The sequence below is a fragment of the Muscardinus avellanarius genome (assembly GCF_963383645.1).
Source record: "Muscardinus avellanarius genome assembly, chromosome: 10".
In the NCBI taxonomy this organism is placed as follows: Eukaryota; Metazoa; Chordata; class Mammalia; order Rodentia; family Gliridae; genus Muscardinus; species Muscardinus avellanarius.
The window spans coordinates 50,213,139-50,231,572 of NC_137796.1; the positions used below are offsets into that span (position 1 = coordinate 50,213,139).

At 47.6% G+C, this 18,434-nt stretch overlaps 1 protein-coding gene across 1 annotated transcript; it reads left to right on the top strand.

Moving 5' to 3' along the window:
- Positions 1–4,654: 4,654 nt before the first annotated feature.
- On the top strand, positions 4,655–17,405 carry ECH1 (enoyl-CoA hydratase 1; the record flags this gene model as incomplete). The annotated part of the gene is made up of 10 exons (XM_080702622.1): positions 4,655–4,703; positions 6,178–6,385; positions 6,531–6,619; positions 15,603–15,727; positions 15,811–15,859; positions 16,024–16,088; positions 16,513–16,583; positions 16,705–16,776; positions 17,027–17,177; positions 17,301–17,405. 10 exons carry the CDS (start codon positions 4,655–4,657, stop codon positions 17,403–17,405), a joined length of 984 nt encoding a protein of 327 aa, XP_080558748.1.
- Positions 17,406–18,434: the final 1,029 nt, after the last annotated feature.

An 18,434-nucleotide genomic window follows, 5' to 3' on the forward strand; every position in this document is an offset into this window, starting at 1 on the left:
ATCCAGGCGTGGTGGTGCACACTTGGGAGGCTGAGATAGGTCTCTGTTCATGGCCAGCCTCAGCTACTCTAACTTTGCAACTCAGTGAGACCTTGTTTCAAAATAATAAAAAATAGTGCTGAGCATGTAGCTCTGAGGTAGAATGCTCCTGGATTGCATTGCCAGTATTGCAAAAAAGAGAAGTGTGGCTTGTAATCTTAGCGTTTAGGAGGATCAGATTTGCAGACAGCCTCAGCTACTTAGGCCCTTTGCAACTCAGGCCCTGTTTCAAAATAATAAAAAATAGGACTTAGGGTGTAGTTGGGAGGTAGAATACCCCTGGATTTCATCCCTAGTACCAAAAAAGAAAGTGTTGAAAAACTTAAACTGAGACCCAAAGGGTTAGGGTCAGAGGCAGAAGGCGTTAGTCTGATGCTCGGTACTGCAAGAATAAGACCAGAAAAATGGGCCCTAATCCTTTGAAGTAAATACCTGCCTGTTTTTCTCTCTCACAGAACTAGGGATTTGAACCCATGGGCATTCTGCCACCGAGCTATACCATAGCCCTATTTTTTGTTTTTGTTTGGAAACAGGGTCTCACTAAGTAGCCGAGGCTGGCTGTGAACCTGCAGTCCTCTCTCAACCTCTCAAGCACCAGAATTACAAGCATGAGCCACCAGGCTTGGCTCTGTTTTATTTTTAATTCTTAAGTTGCTGAGGCTGACCTGGAACCTGTCTCAACTTCCCAAGTGCAAGGGTTATAGGTATGCCACAGTGTTTAACTTAACATGTTACACTTTTTTCCCTTACATATTGGTATCTGCATAAGCATTTCAGTATATTCTATTTGCATGGATAATTAAAATAGGCATCAGTTGATGTGATTGTTTTTCAAAGAGCCTGGTTATTCTGTGAAGCCCCATAGACATCTTTAAGAAGGAAAGATTCCTTCAGTCCCACTGGTGCAGGCATCTGTTCGCTGCCTTTGCAAACATCTCCTAAGCAGCCTACTTCAGTGTTTTAATGATCTTAGGTAACTTTTTCCCCCCTTTTTTTTTTTTTTTTTTTTTTGTGGTGCTAGGGATAGAACCCAGAGGCTTTTTTACTTCTAGGCTACACTCCCAGACCTACTTTCTATTTTATTTGGAAACAGGGTCTAAGTAGCTGAGGCTGGCTTTGAACCTACTCAGTCCTCCTGTCTCAGACTCCCAAGTACTGGGATTACAAAACTGCGCCACCACGCCCAGCTGAATTTTTTTGTTTTTAATAGTACTAAGGGATGGAACTCGGGACTCTACCTCTGAGCTACACCTCCATCCTATTTTATTTTGAAACAGGGATCACAGGTTCTAGGACAGATAGCCTCAACAAGTAGTGAGACTACCTATCAAGCCCCTGTTTTAGAGCCTATCCTGGTGGCACACACTTGTAATCCCAGTACTTGGGAGGCTGAAACAGGATAGCAGATTTTAAAGCCAGCCTCAGCTACTTAGGCCCTCTGCAACTTAGACCCTGTTTCAAAAGAATAAGAAGTAGGGCTTGTGGCTTGTAGAATGCCTCTGGGTTCAATCCCCAGTACTACAAAAAAAAAAAAAAAAAAAAAAAAAAAGGACCCTGTCAAAATAAAAACTAGGGCTGAGGGTGTAGCTCAAGGCTCAAAGTAGGATGCCCCAGAGCTCAATCCCTGTTAACACACACACACACACACACACACACACACACACACACACACACACACACACACTAAAATCTTGGGTCAGTGAGGCAGGTTTTGTCTTACAGGGTTGGCATACCAGGAAATTAGTTAAAAAAACAAGCCAGCCCTTTCCTGTAATCCCAGTATTTAAGAGGATGAGACAAGATGGTTAAGTTGAAAGCCAGCCTCTGCAATTTAGTAAGGATCTGTTACTAAAATGAGCCAGGTGTGGTGGCACATGCCTGTAATCCCAATACTTGAGAGGCAGAGATGGGAGGATTGCATGTTTGAAGCCAGCTTCAACAATTTAGCAAAACTATTTCCAAATAAAAATAAGGGCTGGGGTGGTAGCTCAGTGGTAAAGCACCCCTGGACTCAATTGCCAGTACCAAGAAACAAACTTACCTATCCAGTAAATGCCATAAAACTACAACAGCCAGATGTGGCACATGCCTATAATCTCAGTACTTTGGAGGCTGATACAGGAAGATCTCGGGTATAGATCTGAGTGTGTAGCTTGGAGGTAGAATGCCCCTTGGGTTCAATCCCTAGTACCACACACAAAATTACCCTTGTCCTAGGCTTAAATCAGCCTGGGATCGCTGTCCTCCCACACGTTGTTGCCTCCTTTATGCATAAGAATAGTCCTGTCTCCTTCCCACATGTGCTTTTATCTGATTCTTCTGATAGCATGAGAACCCACTAAGTCGGTGACATACAGACTTCATTTATTTTGGTATTAGGTATTTAACCCAGAAACATTCTGCCAGGCTATACCCTAGACCCCCCCCCCTTTTTTTTTTTTTGCAGTACTGGGGATGAAACTCAGGGGCATTCTACCACCAAGCTATAACTCTAGCCCTATTTATTTTTTATTTTGAAACAGGTCTTGCTAAATTGCAGAGGGCCTCACTAAGTAGCTGAGGTTGGCCACAAACCTACGATCCTCCTGTCTCAGCCTCCCAAGTACTGGTATTATAAGTGTGTGCAGCCGGGCGTGGTGGCGCACGCTTGTTGTAATCCCCGCGCTTGGGAGGCTGAGACAGGAGGATCGCACAGGTTCGAAGCCAGCTGCGCTGGCGTAGGAGACCCTGTTTCAAAAATATAAAATAGGTCTGGTAGTGTAGCCCGGAGGTAGAAGGGCTTCCAGGAACCCCAGTACTACCAAAAAAAAATAAAAATAAAAAAAAATAAGTGTGTGCCACCACACCTGGGTCACTCTAGCCCTTTTTAATTTTTATTTTGAAACAGGGTCTCTTGAAGATGCTAAGGCTACCCTCAAACCTGTAATCTTTCTGTTTTAGCCCCAAAGTACTGGGATTATAAGTCTGCCACCTTGCCAGGCTAGACTTTATGTTTAGGGGCATTCTATCTCTGAGCTACATCTCTAGCCCTATTTTATCTTTATTTTGAAACAGGGTCTTACTCAGTTGACGAGAGTCTCACCACTTGCTAAGACTGTCCTCAAAACTCTGAACCCCCTGTTCCAACCTCCCAAGTACTGGGATTACAGGCATGTGCCACCCCATCTGGCAGGGCTAGATTTTTTTTTTTTTTTTTTTTTTTTTTAGCAGTACTGGAGATGGACCAAGTTGCAAACGGCCTAAGTAGCTGAGGCTGCCCTCGAACCATGATCCTCCTGTCTCAGCCTGCTGAATGCTGGTATTACAAGCATAGCCACCATGCCTGGCAGAGCTAGACTTTAAATTTATTTATTGAGCAGGGCATGGTGGTGCACACTTGTAATTCCAATACTTGGGAGGCTGAGACAGGAGGATCAGGTTTCACGGCCAGCCTCAGCTATTTAGGCCCTCCGCTGCTTAGTGAGACCCTGTTTCAAATTAAAGAATAAAATCGGGCTGGGGATGTAGCTCAGGTAACATACCCTGGGTTCAATCTTCAGTACAGCAAAAATAAATAAATAAATAAATAATATATATAATTTATTGAGGATTGAACCTATGGACATGTTACCTCTGAGCTACACCCCTAGGCCTTTTTATATTTTATTTTGAAATACGGTCTAGCTCAGTTGCTAAGGATCTCACTAAATTGCTGAGGCTGACTTCCAACCTGTGAATCTCCTTAGCTGCCCAAGTATTGGGATTACAGAGGTGGGCAACCACCCTGGGTTTGACTTTAGAAAGAAGCGGGGTGGGGCACTCCTGTCATCCCAGTACTTGGGAAGGTGAGACAGGAGTATTGCCTGTTCAAGGACAGTCTCAGCAAGTAGACTCTCATCAACAGCAAGACCCTGTTTCAAAATTTAAAAAGTATAAAACTTGCTTCGGCAACACATAAAATAAAAAGGGCTGGGGAGGTGTAGCTCAAAGGTAGAATGCTCCAGGTTCAATGTGCAGTACCACAAACACAAAAAGAAAAACGTGGATGTTGAGATGTTGAGGTCCCATAATTGCTGCCGCCTTTTTTTTTTTTTTTTAAATCTTGAGCTAGTGGCTTACATTCCTGGGGCCCATTTTCCTCAGAGTACAAGGGGAAATTGTGCGCTCCCTCGTGCTAGTATGGGAATTCAGTGCTCTGTGTGGGCCTGTCAATTCTCATTCCTTTGTGTGGGCAAACTCATAGTCCTGGGTATGGAACTGATTTCTTTTCAGTCTGCACTACATGCATGATTATAAGTTAGCTGGGCTGAGTTGCTGTGTTACCCTATGTCCTTAGACATTTCAGCTGAATCTACTCCACTGTTATAAACAGTGCCTTGAACTTTATACAGAAATAGGCAGCAGTCATTTGAATTACTTAGGCCAGGTTCCTAGTGGGGCAAAGGCTTCGTTTGTTAAGCCTCTATGACAGCAAAGTTTGTCATTTCCGGTTGCCCTTAGTAAAGATGGCGGAGGATAGGCGTCATTGCCGTTAGCAGCGGCTTCAGTGCCCTTAGCCAACATGGGGAGCTTGTGCCCGCCCCTCGGTTTCTTCCGGTTGGGTTACTCTAGCCGCTCAGTCCCAGCGGTGGCGACGATGGCGGCAGCGATGGCTTCTCGACAACTGCGTGACTTGTTGATGCGACGTGAGTCACTTCTTGACTTATAGGAGTCCATTGCTCTGTCCTGCTGTCAGGGCAGTCGTCAGATGGGGAGGCCTATCTATCCGGAATCTTGCAGGGTTTCAGCCCTTTAAACGCAGGGGTCCCTGTGCTGCCTAAACAAGTGCTAATTCTACAGGACTGTGCCTGCAATCTGGGGACGCTGACATCTGTGTCCCCAGTTTGGGGCAGCCCTAAATTCAAGAGTCTAAAGTAAAGCACACTTTTTTTAAAGGTGCACACTTTTTTTTTTTTTTTTTTTTTTTGGTACTGGGTGTGGAATCAGGTATTCTACCTCCAAGGTACACCTGCATCCCTGTTTTCTATTCTTTATTTTGAAACAGGGTCTCACTGAGTTGCAAAGGGCCTCACTAAGTAGCTGAGGCTGGCGACGAACCTCCTGTCTCAGCCTCCCAAGTACAGGGATTACAAGTGTGCACCACCATGCCCGGTGCACCCAGTTTCAAAATAAAAAATAAAAAATAGGGCTGGGGGTGTAGCTCGTAGGTAGAATGACCCTGGGTTCAATCCCCGGCACTGGAAAATAAGTAAATGAATGATTGGAGATTGAACCTAGGGACATTCAAACCTCTGAGCTACACACCTAGCCCTATTTTTAATTTTTATTTTTTGAGGCATTTTACCTTTAAGGTACACCGCAAGCTTGGTTTTATTTCTTATTTAGAAACAGGGTTTCATTAGATTGATGCTAGTCTCACTCCCTGCTGAAGCTGTCCTCTAATCTGCAATCCTTCTGTCTCAGCCTCCCAAGTGCAGGGATTACAGGCCTGCGCCACCACGCCAGGCTTATATTTAAGAAGCTGAGACGGGGATAGTAGGTTTGAGGACAGCCCCAGGAATGTAGTGAGATTATCCACAATTCATTAACACCATGTTTCAAAATAAAATAGGGCTGGGGATGTAGCTTAGAGGCAGAATGCTCCTGGGTTCAACCCCCAGTACCACTAAATAAATAAAAAATAAAGCAGTTTTAGACTGAAGTCACTGATAAGTACTCCCCTGTCTTAAAATCTGTATTGCCCTCAACTCAGGTTTCTGAGGACCTTGTATTTTCTTTCTTTCTTTCTTTCTTTCTTTCTTTCTTTCTTTCTTTCTTTCTTTCTTTCTTTCTGGTGGTACTGGGGTTCCTGGAAGCCCTTCTAACTCCGGGCTACACTCCCAGACCTATCATATATGTATGTATGTATATATATATATATATATATATTTTTTTTTTTTTTTTTTTGAAACAGGGTCTTTTAAGCCAGCACGGCTGGCTTCGAACCTGCGCGATCCTTCTGTCTCTGCCTCCCAAGTGTGGGGATTACAAGCGTGCGCCACCACACCTGGCAGACCTTGCATTTTCAGATTCAGAGTCACTGAAGGATGTGTCCTGTGCTCTTGAAGGTTTCGTGTCCCCTTTCTGGGATTATCAAAGGCTCTTCCTTTCTCTCCCCAGGATTGACAGTACCCACACAGAGGGCCTTCAGTGTGACCCATCACCCCCTGAGCTCTGCTGCACAAGGCCAGGCCTCCAGAGAAGCCCCCCACGAAGCCGCAGACCACAGCTATGAGTCCCTTCTGGTGACATCTGCCCAGAAGCACATTCTCCATGTGCAGCTAAACCGGCCTAACAAGAGGAATGCCATGAACAAGGCCTTCTGGAGGTCTGCCCTGGCCTGGAGGTGTCTCCAGTAGCAGGCAGGGGTGGGGTCGGAGGAACTGGGTGAGGTTGGGCCTGGGGAGCAAATGGCCATTCGGGCAGGGGATTCACACTCCAGACAGAGCTCTTCACTCCTTGCTCCTCTGCAGAGAGATGGTGGAATGCTTCAGTAAGATAGCGCGAGATCCTGACTGTCGGGCTGTGGTGCTCTCTGGTGCAGGAAAAGGGTTCACGTCAGGTAACGCCCCTAGTCCTCCTGCTCCCCACAGTAGAGCAGTGCTTCTTATTTAGGGTTTCGGGCATCTTCTAGCTTACACTTTCATTTTTTAATTTATTTTTATTTTTATTTTTTGCCGGTCTGGGGATGGAACCCAGGGGCATTCTACCTCCGAGCTATACCCCCTGCCCTATTTTTTTTTTTTATTCTTTATTTTGAAACAGGGTCTCACTAAGTTGCAGAGGGCCTCACCAAGTAGCTGAGGTTGTCTACCAATCGCGATCCTCCCGGTCTCAGCCTCCCAAATGCTGGGATTACAAGTGTGCGCCATCACACCTGGCTTCATTATTTTTAATTTTTAATTTTGGGTACTGGGAAATTAGTTAACCCAGAGGCATTCTACCTCAGAGATATACCCACAACCTTATTTTCTTTTTTATTTAGATCAGGGTCTTGCTAAGTTGCTCAGACTGGCCTCAAAACTCTGATCCTCATGTCTCAGGTCCCAAAGTATTAGGATTACAGATGTATGCCACCACGCCCAGCTTTGTTTATTTATTTTTTTCTGGTGCTGTTGATTAAACCCAGGAGCATTCTGCCTCTGAGATACACCCCAGCCCTATTTATTTTTCTATTTGGAAGCAGTGTCTCCAGAAGTGAGAACATTGCTTATTTGCTGGCTTTGAAGTAAATGGTTTTGAACCTGCCTGTCTCCTGTCTCAGTCTCCCAGGTACTGAGAATACAGGTGTGCTCCACCACACCTGGCTTTTTTTTATATATACTGGGGATTGAACCTAAGGCATTCTACCTCTGAGCTACACCCCCCAGCCCAATTTTTATTTCTTATTTGGAAAACGGGGTCTCACTGGGTTGCTCAGAGCCTCATTAAGTTATGGAGGCTGGCTTTGAATCTGTGAGCCTCCTGTCAGCCTCCCAAGTATCTTCATATGTGTGTGTGTGTGTGTGTGTGTGTGTGTGTGTGTGTGTTTCTTTTTTTGGTGGTACTGGGGGTGGAACCCAGAGGCTTTCTACCTCCGGGCTATACTCCCAGACCTACTTTATACTTTATTTGGAAACAGGGTCTCATTTAAGTTGCTGAGAGCCTTACTAAGTACCTGAGGCTGGCTTCGAACCTGCGCAATCCTCCTGTCTCAGCCTCCCAAGCGCGGGGATTACAAGTGTGCGCCACCACGCCTGGCATGTGTGTGTGTGTGTTTCTAAGGATTGAACCCAGGGGTATTCTACCTCCAAGCCACACCCCCAGCTCTATTCTTTATTCTTTATTTTGAAACAGGTCTCACTAAGTTGAGGAGAGCCTCACTTCAATAGCTGAGGCTAGCTGCGAACCTGCGATCCTCCTGTCTCAGCCTCCCAAATACTGGGATTACAAGTGTGTGCCACCTCAACCAGTTGTATCTTCATTTTTTTAAAGATCTAATTTAAAATGTTCAAAGATAGAGGCTGGGGATATAGCTTAGTGGCAGAGTACTTGTCTAGCATGGGTTAGACCCTGGATTCTATCCCCAACATGCCTTAAAAAAACTAAATATAAAAACGAGTCCAATAGAACAGAGCGTGACAGAATCATAGATCCTGAAGTCCAAATTGCCATCCTGGATCTGATCTTGAACATGGCACTTAACCTCTCCATGTCTGTTGTATATTACCCAAGTGAGTTATGGTCACAACAAGTTCCTATGCAGTTTCTCAGCACACATGAGTTGGTTTGCAGTTCTGGGTCCAATAGATCTTTCAATTGTCCTGCCCTGTTCTTCAGATTTTATTGATCCCTATTCTGCTGTCAAGCCCATCCAGTGCTCATTCTCTCTCTCTCTCTCTCTCTCTCTCTCTCTCTCTCTCTCTCTCTATATATATATATATATATATATATATTTTTTTTTTTTTTTTTTTTTTTTTTTTTTTTTTTGGTGGTACTGGGGTTCCTGGAAACCCTTCTACCTCCGGGCTACGCTCCCAGACCTAGACCTATTTTATACTTTTTTTTTTTTTTTTGGTGGTACTGGGGTTCCTGGAAGCCCTTGTACCTCGGGCTACACTCCCAGACCTATTTTATACTTTTTTATTTTTGGAAACAGGGTCTCTTAGCTCTGGCTTTGAACCTGCGCAATCCTCCTGTCTCTGCTTCCCAAGCGTGGGGATTACAAGCGTGTGCCACCACGCCTGGCTTTTTTTTTTTTTTTTTTTAAACAGGATCTCTTAAGCCAGCATGGCGGCTTTGAACCTGCGCGATCCTCCTGTCTCCACCTCCCAAGCGCGGGGATTACAAGCGTGCACCACCATGCCTGGCTCCATCCAGTGCTTTTTAATTTGGGGCATTGTAGTTTTCTATTTGCTGAGGACCCAGTGGTGGTTTGGTACTGTTCTGTACTCATGGGGAAGATGGGTGGTAAACAGTCTATCCCTGTTTCCTCTGTTAAGGTCTTCGCGTGTCCCCTTGCTCCTTTCTACTCTCTCCTCTGTTTCTTCTCTCTTTAATTTGTTCCTTTGTTCGTTTAACAAATATTCAGGGAGGCCAGTGCCAAATCTCTTCCTGGGCACCGGGGACAAGGAGACAAGGAAGGTGGCCCTGTCTCTGGCGTGCTGCCCTCATGGAGCTTGTGTTTGTTTGTTTGTTTTTTTGCAGGTCTAGGGATGGAACCCAGAGGCATTCGACCTCCGAGCTACATCCCCTGCCCAGTTTTTTTATTCTTTATTCTTGAAACAGGGTCTCACTGAGTTGCGAAAGGCCTCACTAAGTAGCTGAGGCTGTCCGCGAACTGCGATCCTCTGGTCTCAGCCTCCCAAATGCTGGGATTACAAGCGTGCGCCACCACACCCGGCTCTGGAGCTTGTGTTTGAGAGGAGAAAGATGAAGCTTCTCTCATGGCAGTGCCGGGCCACGACCCTCATCTTTCAGCTCCCAGCCAATTGTCACCATCGCAACCTATGAAATAGGCAGACATGGGTAGACATGGTAGCGCACACCTGTAATCCTAGTAATCGGGGAGACGGAGGCAGGAGGAATGTAGCTTGAAGCCAATCTCAGCAACTATCAACACCCTCAGCAACTTAGTAAGACCCTATTTCCAAATAAAAAATGAAAAATAGGGCGGGTGATATAGCTCAGAGGTAGAATACCCCTGGGTTCAATCCTCAGCACCAGAAAGAAAAAGAAAAAAAAAAAAAAGACAGAATCCTAAAGGCTAGAAAAAAGAAACTGAGGGTCACAGTAACCCAGGGAAACTACTAATTTAGAAAAAAGAGGTCAGCCGGGCGTGGTGGCGCGCGCTTGTAATCCCAGCATTTGGGAGGCTGAGACTGGAGGATCACAGTTCATGGACAGCCTCAGCTACTTAGTGAGGCCTTCCGCAACTTAGTGAGACCCTGTTTCAAAATAAAGAATAAAATATTGGGCAGGGGGTGTAATTCAGAGGTAGAATGTTCCTGGGTTCCATCCCTAGACCGGCAAAAAAGAAAAAAAGAAAGAAAAAAAAGAAAAAGAAGGCCATGTTCATTTAATTTACAGTCACGGAGTATCAGGTCCTATTCTAAGCACTTTAAGCATATTAATTCTGATCACTAGACTATAAGGCAGGTTCTGTTATAATCCCCATTTTATTTTATTTTTTATTTTGTGGTACTGTGGATTGAAGCTAGAGGCATTTTACCTCCAATATACACCCCTCTCCCTTTTTATTTTTTATTATACTGGGGGATTGAATCCAGGGGCATTCTACCTCTGAGCTATACACCCAGCCCTACTATATTTTTATTTTGAAACAGGGTTTCACTAGGTTGATGAGAGTCTCACTACTTGCTGAGACTGTCCTCGACCCTAACATCCTCCTGTCTCAGCCTCCCAAGTACTGGGATTACAAGCATATGGCTCCATGCCCAGCTTTTATTTATTTTATTAAAAAATTTTTTTTTGCAGCCGGGTGTGGTGGCACACACTGGTAATCTCAGCGTTTGGGAGGCTGAGACAGGAGGATCATACAGGTTTGAAGCCAGCTACTTAGAGAGGTTCTCAGCAACTTAGTGAGACCTTGTTTCCAAATAAAGTATAAAATAGGTCTGGGAGTATAGCCCACCCCCAGTACAACAAAAAAATAAAAAAAAATTTTTTTTCAGTGCTGGGATTGAACTTGGGCATTCTACCTTCAAGCTATACACCCACCCCGATTTTTTTATTCTTTATTTTGAAACAGGGTCTCACTAAGTTGCAGATGGCCTCACTAAGAAGCTGAGGCTGGCTGTGACCCCAGATCCTCCTGTCTCAGCTTCCCAAGAACTTGGATTACAAGTGTGCACCACCACGCCTGGTTCTTATTTTATTTTGAAACAGGGCCTTGTTAAGTTTCTGAGGCTGGCCTTCACCTGCAATCCTCCTGTCTAAGCCTCCTAAGTACCGGGATTATAGTCATACATCACCATACCGTGCAGTCTGGGGCCCTTTATTTCAAGGAGTAGCAGTTGCCAGTCTCTCCAGACCCAGGGTGGGCGGGTGAGCCAGAAAACCCAGTTTGATGGTACACACCTATAGTTTCAGCAACTCTGGAGGCTGAGGCAAGAGGGATGCCAGCCCGGGCAACTTAGCGAGGCACTGTCTCAAAGTAAAATAAAAAGGGCTAGGCCCAGCATGGTGGCGCACGCTTGTAATCCCAGCATTCGGGAGGCTGAGACTGAAGGATCGTGGTTCGCTGCCAGCCTCAGCTACTTAGTGAGGCCCTCTGCAACTCAGTGAGACCCTGTTTCAAAATAAAGAATAAAAAATAGGGTTGGGGGTGTAGCCCGGAGGTAGAATGGCCCTGGATTCCATCCCTAGTACCTCAAAATAAAATAAAAAGGGCTAGAGGATGTATTCAGTGGTAGAGTATCACTGGTGTTTAGTCCCCATTACTACAAAGAAAAAGAAAAACTGGACACCAGGCTTGTTCTGAGAATCACTGGCTGCTGCTCGGGCTTCCGAGACATGGGGTGCAGGCCAGAGCTGCCAGCAGGTGGCTCCCAAGTGGAGTCGCAGGGACAGCACTGAGATGGAGATGGGATGCCGCAGCACTTGCAGCCTGGCCTGCTCAGTGTCTCCAGGCAACCCGGTAGTCTGGTCTGCTTTTGAAAAGTTTTTTTATTAGTAATTATAGAAAAGCAACCCCAGGCTCAGAGATGAAATGACCTGGTCAGGGTGGCACAGGGAGCTCTGGCTGTGCATGTTCGTGCGTACATGTGTGTGTTTGTCCAGGGGTGCTCTGCCATTGAAGTACACCCCCAGCCCTTTTATTTTTGAGAGTCAGGGCTATTTCCTTTTTGCTGAGGCCGGCCTTGCCTCAAACCTTCAATCCTCTTACCTCAGCCTCCAGAGTAGCTGGGATTACAAGTGTGCACCGCCAGGCCCGGCTGGAGGTTCTTAATTAGCTTGCACAAGTCAGCTCTCACCCACACTCACTCCTGGCTCACTTCCGTAAGCAGGCAGCGAGACCTCAGAGTCATGGGTTGGCCAAGTGTAGGGATGGGTCTTTCTTTCTTTCTTTCTTTCTTTCTTTCTTTCTTTCTTTCTTTCTTTCTTGGTCTGGGGATGGAACCCAGGGGCATTCGACCTCCAAGCTACACCCCCTGCCCTATTTTTTATTCTTTATTTTTGAAACGGGGTCTTACTAAGTTGCAGAGGGCCTCACTAAGTAGCTGAGGCTGTCTGCGAACTGTGATCCTCTGGTCTCAGCCTCTCAAATGCTGGGATTCCAAGTGTAAGCCACCACGCCCAGCTGGGTTGTCATCTAAATTTTTTTTTACCAGTTGAGCACTAGTTTTGGAGTCCTGTCCTAGGCCCCAGGGATACAGTGGTGGACAAAAAGACAAGACTTCCTGGGCTCATGAAGCTCATATCCTAGAAAGGGAGACAGATACTGGACCAGGTGACACAGGCCTTGTGACAGCAAGCAGTGTGGCGTTTAGAGTCAGGCAGAGGCAGGCTTCTGTGGGAGGTGACCTTTGAGCAGTCAGTCCAGGGCCATCAAAGGGAGGGGACAGTTGTTGGCAGAGGGAACAGGAAGCATGGAGGCCCTGGAAGGGCATGTTGGAGACCAGTGCACCAAAGCAGGATGGAAATGAGGCTCATGCAGAACTGGGAAGGTCACCGCAAGGACTTTGCATTTTGTTTTGGGGATGTGTTTTTTTTTGTTTGTTTTTTGTTTTGGTGGTACTGGGGTTGGAACCCAGGGGCATTCTATCTCTGAGCTATACCCGCAGGCCAATTTTTTTGTGTGTGTGGGTCTGGGGATGAAACCCAGGGGAATTCTATCTCCGAGCTACACCCCCTGCTCTATTTTTTACTCTTTATTTTGAAACAGGATCTCACTAAGTTGCAGAGGGCCTCACTAAGTAGCTGAGGTTGTCCATGAACCACAATCCTCTGGTGTCAGCCTCCCAAATGCTGGGATTACAAGCATGCACCACCACGTCTGTTTCCCTGCCCAATTTTTTAGTCTGTCTGTCTTTCTTTCTTTACCTTTTCTTTCCTTTCTTTTTCTTTTTCTTTTTCTTTTTCTTTTCTTTTTTTCTTTTTTGGTGATACTGGGATGGAACCCAGGGGCTTTTCTACCTCCCAGATATATTTTATATTTTGGCTATACTCCCAGATCTATTTTACATTTTGTTTGGAAACAGGATCTCATGAAGTTGCTGAGAGCCTCACTAAGTAGCTGAGGCTGGCTTCGAACCTGCGTGATCCTCCTGTCTCTGCCTCCCAAGCGCGGGATTAACAAGCGTGTGCCACCATGCCTGGCTTTATTCTTTATTTTGAAACAGGGTCTCACTGAGTTGCAAAGAGCCTCACTAAGTAGCTGAGGCTGTCCGCAAACTGAGATCCTTCAGTCTCTGCCTCCCACATGCTGAGATTACAAGCTTATTTTTTGTTTTGAAACAGAGTCTTGCTAAATTGCTGAGACTGGGCTGGAACCTGTGATCCTCCTCTCCCAGCCTCCCAAGTACTAGGATTGCAGGTATGCACCACTGTGCCTGGCTTTGGGGGCCGTTATTTGCAGCCCCGGATGGAACCCAGGACCTTCTGTATGCTAAGCAAGTGCTCTACCACTGAGCTACATCTCCAGCTAGGGGTTTTCATTTTATTCTAAGTGGGATGGGAGGGAAGAAGGGAAGGCCCTGACCTGACTCGGGTTAACAAGTTTCTACTTGCCGGGCGTGGTGGCGCACGCTTGTAATCCCCGTGCTTGGGAGGCTGAGACAGGAGGATCGCACAGGTTCGAAGTCAGCCTCAGCTACTTAGTGAGGCTCTCAGCAACTTAGTGAGACCCTGTTTCCAAATAAAGTATAAAACAGGTCTGGGAGTATAGCTCGGAGGTAGAAAGCCTCTGGGTTCCACCCCAGTACCACCAAAAAAAAAAAAATTATTTTAAGATTATTTGGATCAATATGTGTAATTGGAATTTTATGTATAAGCATTATTAAATAAACAGGTGTGTGATGGCTTGTGAGAGACTCAGTCAGCAAAGAATTTTTTCCCAAGGACAAAGTCTGGACCAAAAGATTAAGTTCAAACTGACCTTAGTTTGAGCCAACATATAAGATTAGGTTCAAGCTGACCTTCTGATATAAGACAAAGCTTACTTTCTATGATTCATTAAAAGTCTGGCACCCTGCCCTGAGGTCTGTTAAAGAACCTTTTTCTCTTTGAACTTTCCTGCTTATGTGAATATGGTTTTTTCTGTCCTGCATGAAAGAAAGTATAAAAATTGTTGTAAGTTCTGAAAAGACAGAGTAGACTGCAGCTGGTCTTCCGTGTGTCAGCATCTCTCACGACCTCGACTCTTCTCTTACCAACACACGAACCCCGACTCTTGCTAGGGCTGGACCCCGGCACTGGGAGTGTAGCCCGCAGGTAGAAAGCCCCTAGGTTCCACCCCCAGTACCACCAAAAATCAAACAAACAAACAAAAAAAACAACCAAAAAAAGTTCCCACTGGCTGTGTGTTGGAAACAGCGTCAAACATGAAGGGAGCAGGGTGACCAGGAGTCATAGAGGATAGCTGGAGCCCCGCGTGGTGGTGCACCCTTGTAATGCCAGTACTAGGGAGGCTGAGACAGGAAGACAGCAGGTTCAAGGACAGCTTCAGCCACATAGCAAGACTGAGCAACCCAGCAAGACCCTGTTTCAAAACAACAAAAAAGGGGTGGGGATACAGTTCACAGAATGCCTCTGGGTTCAACCCCTAGCACCAAATAAGTAAGAAAAAAGAGGAGTGAGAGGGAAGAAAAAAACAAAACAAAAACGTGTGTGGTGGTGCATACCTGTAATCCCAGTATCTTGGGAGGCTGAGACAGGAGGGTCAAAGATTTGGGGCCAACCTAAGCAATTTAGCAAAATAAAAAGGAAGCCGGGCGTGGTGACGCACGCTTGTAATCCCAGCATTTGAAAGGGGGATCGTGGTTCATGAACAGCCTCAGCTACTTAGTGAAGCCCCTTGCAACTCGATGAAACCCTGTTTCAAAATAAAAAATAAAGAATAAAAAGCTGAGGGTATAGCTTGGAGGTATAATGCCCCCTGGGTTCCATCCCCAGTATGGTTAAATAAATAAATAAATAAATAAATAAATAAATAAATAAATAAAATAAAAAGCTGGGCATGGTGGTGCACACTTGTTATCTCAGCATTTGGGAGGCTGAGGCTGGAGGATCACAGTTCACACACAGCCTCAGCTACTTAGCAAGACCCTTTGCAACTCAGTGAGACCCTGTTTCAAAATAAAAGACTAAAAAATAGGACTAAGGGTGTATACAGCTCAGAGGTACAATGCCCCTGGGTTCAATCCCAGTGCCACAAAAACAAACACACAAATGTCAGCTTTGGTTTATCCCACCTCCGGTACTCAATTCCCGGCCCAGTGCTCTGTGAGTTGCCTTCTCCACTGTGGCTGTCTGGGTTCCCACGCCAGGCCAGGGTGATGGGTGGGCTGGGAGGCTGGGTGAGCCCTCGCCTGTCTCCTTGCCAGGTCTTGACCTCATGGAAGCGGCCTCAGACCTCCTGCAGCCCCAAGGAGATGATACGGCCCGCAGGAGCTGGTTCTTCCGCGACCTCATCAGCAGATACCAGGAGTCCTTCAGTGTCATTGAAAAGGTGACTCTGGGGCCGTAGGCAGCCCTCTGACCTCCCTTCCTCGCCAGCCCTGATCACACCCCTCCTTCCCTCCCACTCCCTAGTGCCCCAAGCCAGTGATCGCCGCCATTCACGGGATCTGCATTGGCGCTGGTGAGTCGAAAGCCCAGTCCCCTGGTGGGCCGGAGCCCTCCCACCTGGGCTGGCAGCCTCGGTCTCAGCTCTGCTGTGATGCAGACCTGGCTCTGTGGGACCCCTGTCGGGGGAGGAGGGATTGGTTCTTGCCGATGTTCAGTGTCTCCAGCCTCCTCCTCTAGGTGTGGACCTCATCACCGCCTGTGACATCCGGTACTGCGCCCAGGATGCATTCTTCCAGGTGAAGGTGAGTTGCCCCCAGCGCCTGCCTCTGGGCTCCAGTGTGGGCTGGGCAGTGAGTGGCAGAGCTGGGCCCAGGGAGCCAGCCCTGAGGGCTTCCTGGAAGAGGAGGCTGCTGTGAAGGAAGGGAGGATGGTCATGAGGGCAGGAGGGCTGGGGGTGGGGATGATGCTGGCATATGCCGGCTGGGGGTCCTGCTGGAGAGTGGGAGGCAGGGTGAGCCCATGGGTGCTGTAAAAGGGCAGGACAGGGAGGGCTAAGCAGGATGGCGGAGGGCTGTTGAATAGGCAAGGGCTCTGCAGGGGACAAGGGCCTGCCCACTGGGAGCCAGGCATGGACGGGAGCGGGTGCTTGGGTGCGACTCTTCAGAAAAGGCCAAAAGCTCACAGTGGTGTGCAGAAACCAAACACTGACCGGCTGCTCTCCCCCAGGAAGTGGACGTGGGCTTGGCTGCTGATGTGGGCACCTTGCAGCGGCTGCCCAAGGTCATTGGGAACCAGAGGTCAGTGGAGGGAACTGCCCAAGGTCATTGGGGACCGGGGGAGCCCGGGGAGGGGACTGCGGGGCCTCTCCCAGACAGAGCCGGGATGATGGTGGGCTCCCGATCTCCCTTCCCTCCTCAGCCTGGTCAACGAGCTGGCCTTCACCGCCCGCAAGATGATGGCTGACGAGGCCCTGAGCAGCGGGCTGGTCAGGTAGGGGTCCAGTCTGCCGATGGCCAAGCAGCCAGGGCCAGCCAGGCCTGGAGGCTCTCTCTAGCCCCCGATTCCTCACTCAAGGATTCCAAGTGGCGGCTTGCTCCCAGCGGCCCTTGCCTTTGGGGGCAGCACCTCCCGTGACTGGGGCCATTTACTGGGGTCTCTTGCCTTCTAAGGTGCGGGGGACTTGCTCCTCCGGGGGAGGGAGGGAGGGAGCCTGTTCCCGATCCTGTTCTCCCCGTCTCAGCCGTGTGTTCCCAGACAAGGAGGCCATGCTCGACGCAGCCTTCGCCCTGGCGGCTGAGATTGCCAGCAAGAGCCCGGTGGCAGTGCAGGGCACTAAAATCAACCTGATCTACTCCCGTGACCACTCGGTGCCCGAGGCCCTCAACTATATGGTAAGGCCCCACCAATCAGAGCCGCCCCTGACCCCAGGGCGACCAACCCGGGCTGGGAAGTCTGCAAGCCTTGACCTCTGATTGGTTCGCTGCTTAGCCTTTCCCACTGCCCGCTTTACACAGGCGGCCTGGAACATGAGCATGCTGCAGACGCAGGACATCGTCCAGTCTGTCCAGGCCACCATGGACAAGAAGGACTTGAAGGACGTCACCTTCTCCAAGCTCTGAGGCCTCCGTCCGGCCCTGGCGTGGGTGGGCTGGGGTCGGCTCGGCCGCCTTCCTTCACCGAGGGGATTGGCAATTGGCATCTAGTGCCTCTCACATAGTCTCTGAGTTTGTAACTTTATGACACTGATTTGTCAAGCCAGGGCCTTCTCTTTACTCTGTGAACAATAAAACATTGTTAAGAACCTGGTGTCCTTATTGGAGAGAGGAGAGGGGGCAGGGCAAAGATGGCAGTTGGGAAGGTTGGGGACAGAGATCTGACCACTGGGGGTGATGGCGGGCAGGCCAGGGCCAACAGGGAGGGAGGGAGAGTGGGAGGAGGAGCTGGGGTCTGGCCACACCTGGCGGCTGCCTCTGGACTAGTGTCCCCTGCCTGGCCGGCTCGCCCCATAGCACAGTGGACCCCTCTGCCTGGGTCCCCTGCCTGAGTCTGTCGCCACCCAGTCTTGAGCCAGCTCCTCTTTTATTTGAGCTTTGGATTTTCTTTTCCTTTTTGGCAGCACTGGGGATTAAACCCAGGGGTGCTCTGCTAGTCCATTATTATTATTATTATTATTATTATTATTATTATTAATTTTTTTTTGGTGGTACTGGGGTTCCTGGAAGCCCTTCTACTTCCGGGCTACACTCCCAGACATCATATATATATATATATATATATATATATATATATATATATATATATATATATATATATAACAGGGTCTTATAACCAGGCTGTTTTCCTGGTACTTGAGAACCTGACATCGATTTCAATAATCAGTATAACCAATCCTGTGTGAAATTACGTGCAAAGGGGGTGGGGGCTATACGATGATAATGAACCTTTAAAAAATTATAATCCTACCTCCAGGCGTGGTGGCGCACACTTGAATTCTGGTGCTTGAGAGGCGGAGACAGGAGGATCGCGCAGGTTAGAAGCCAAACGTGCTGGCTTAAGAGACCCTGTTTCCAAATAAAAATATAAAACAGGTCTGAGAGTGTAGCTCGGAGGTAGAAGGGTTTCCAGGAACCCCAGTACCACCAAAAAAA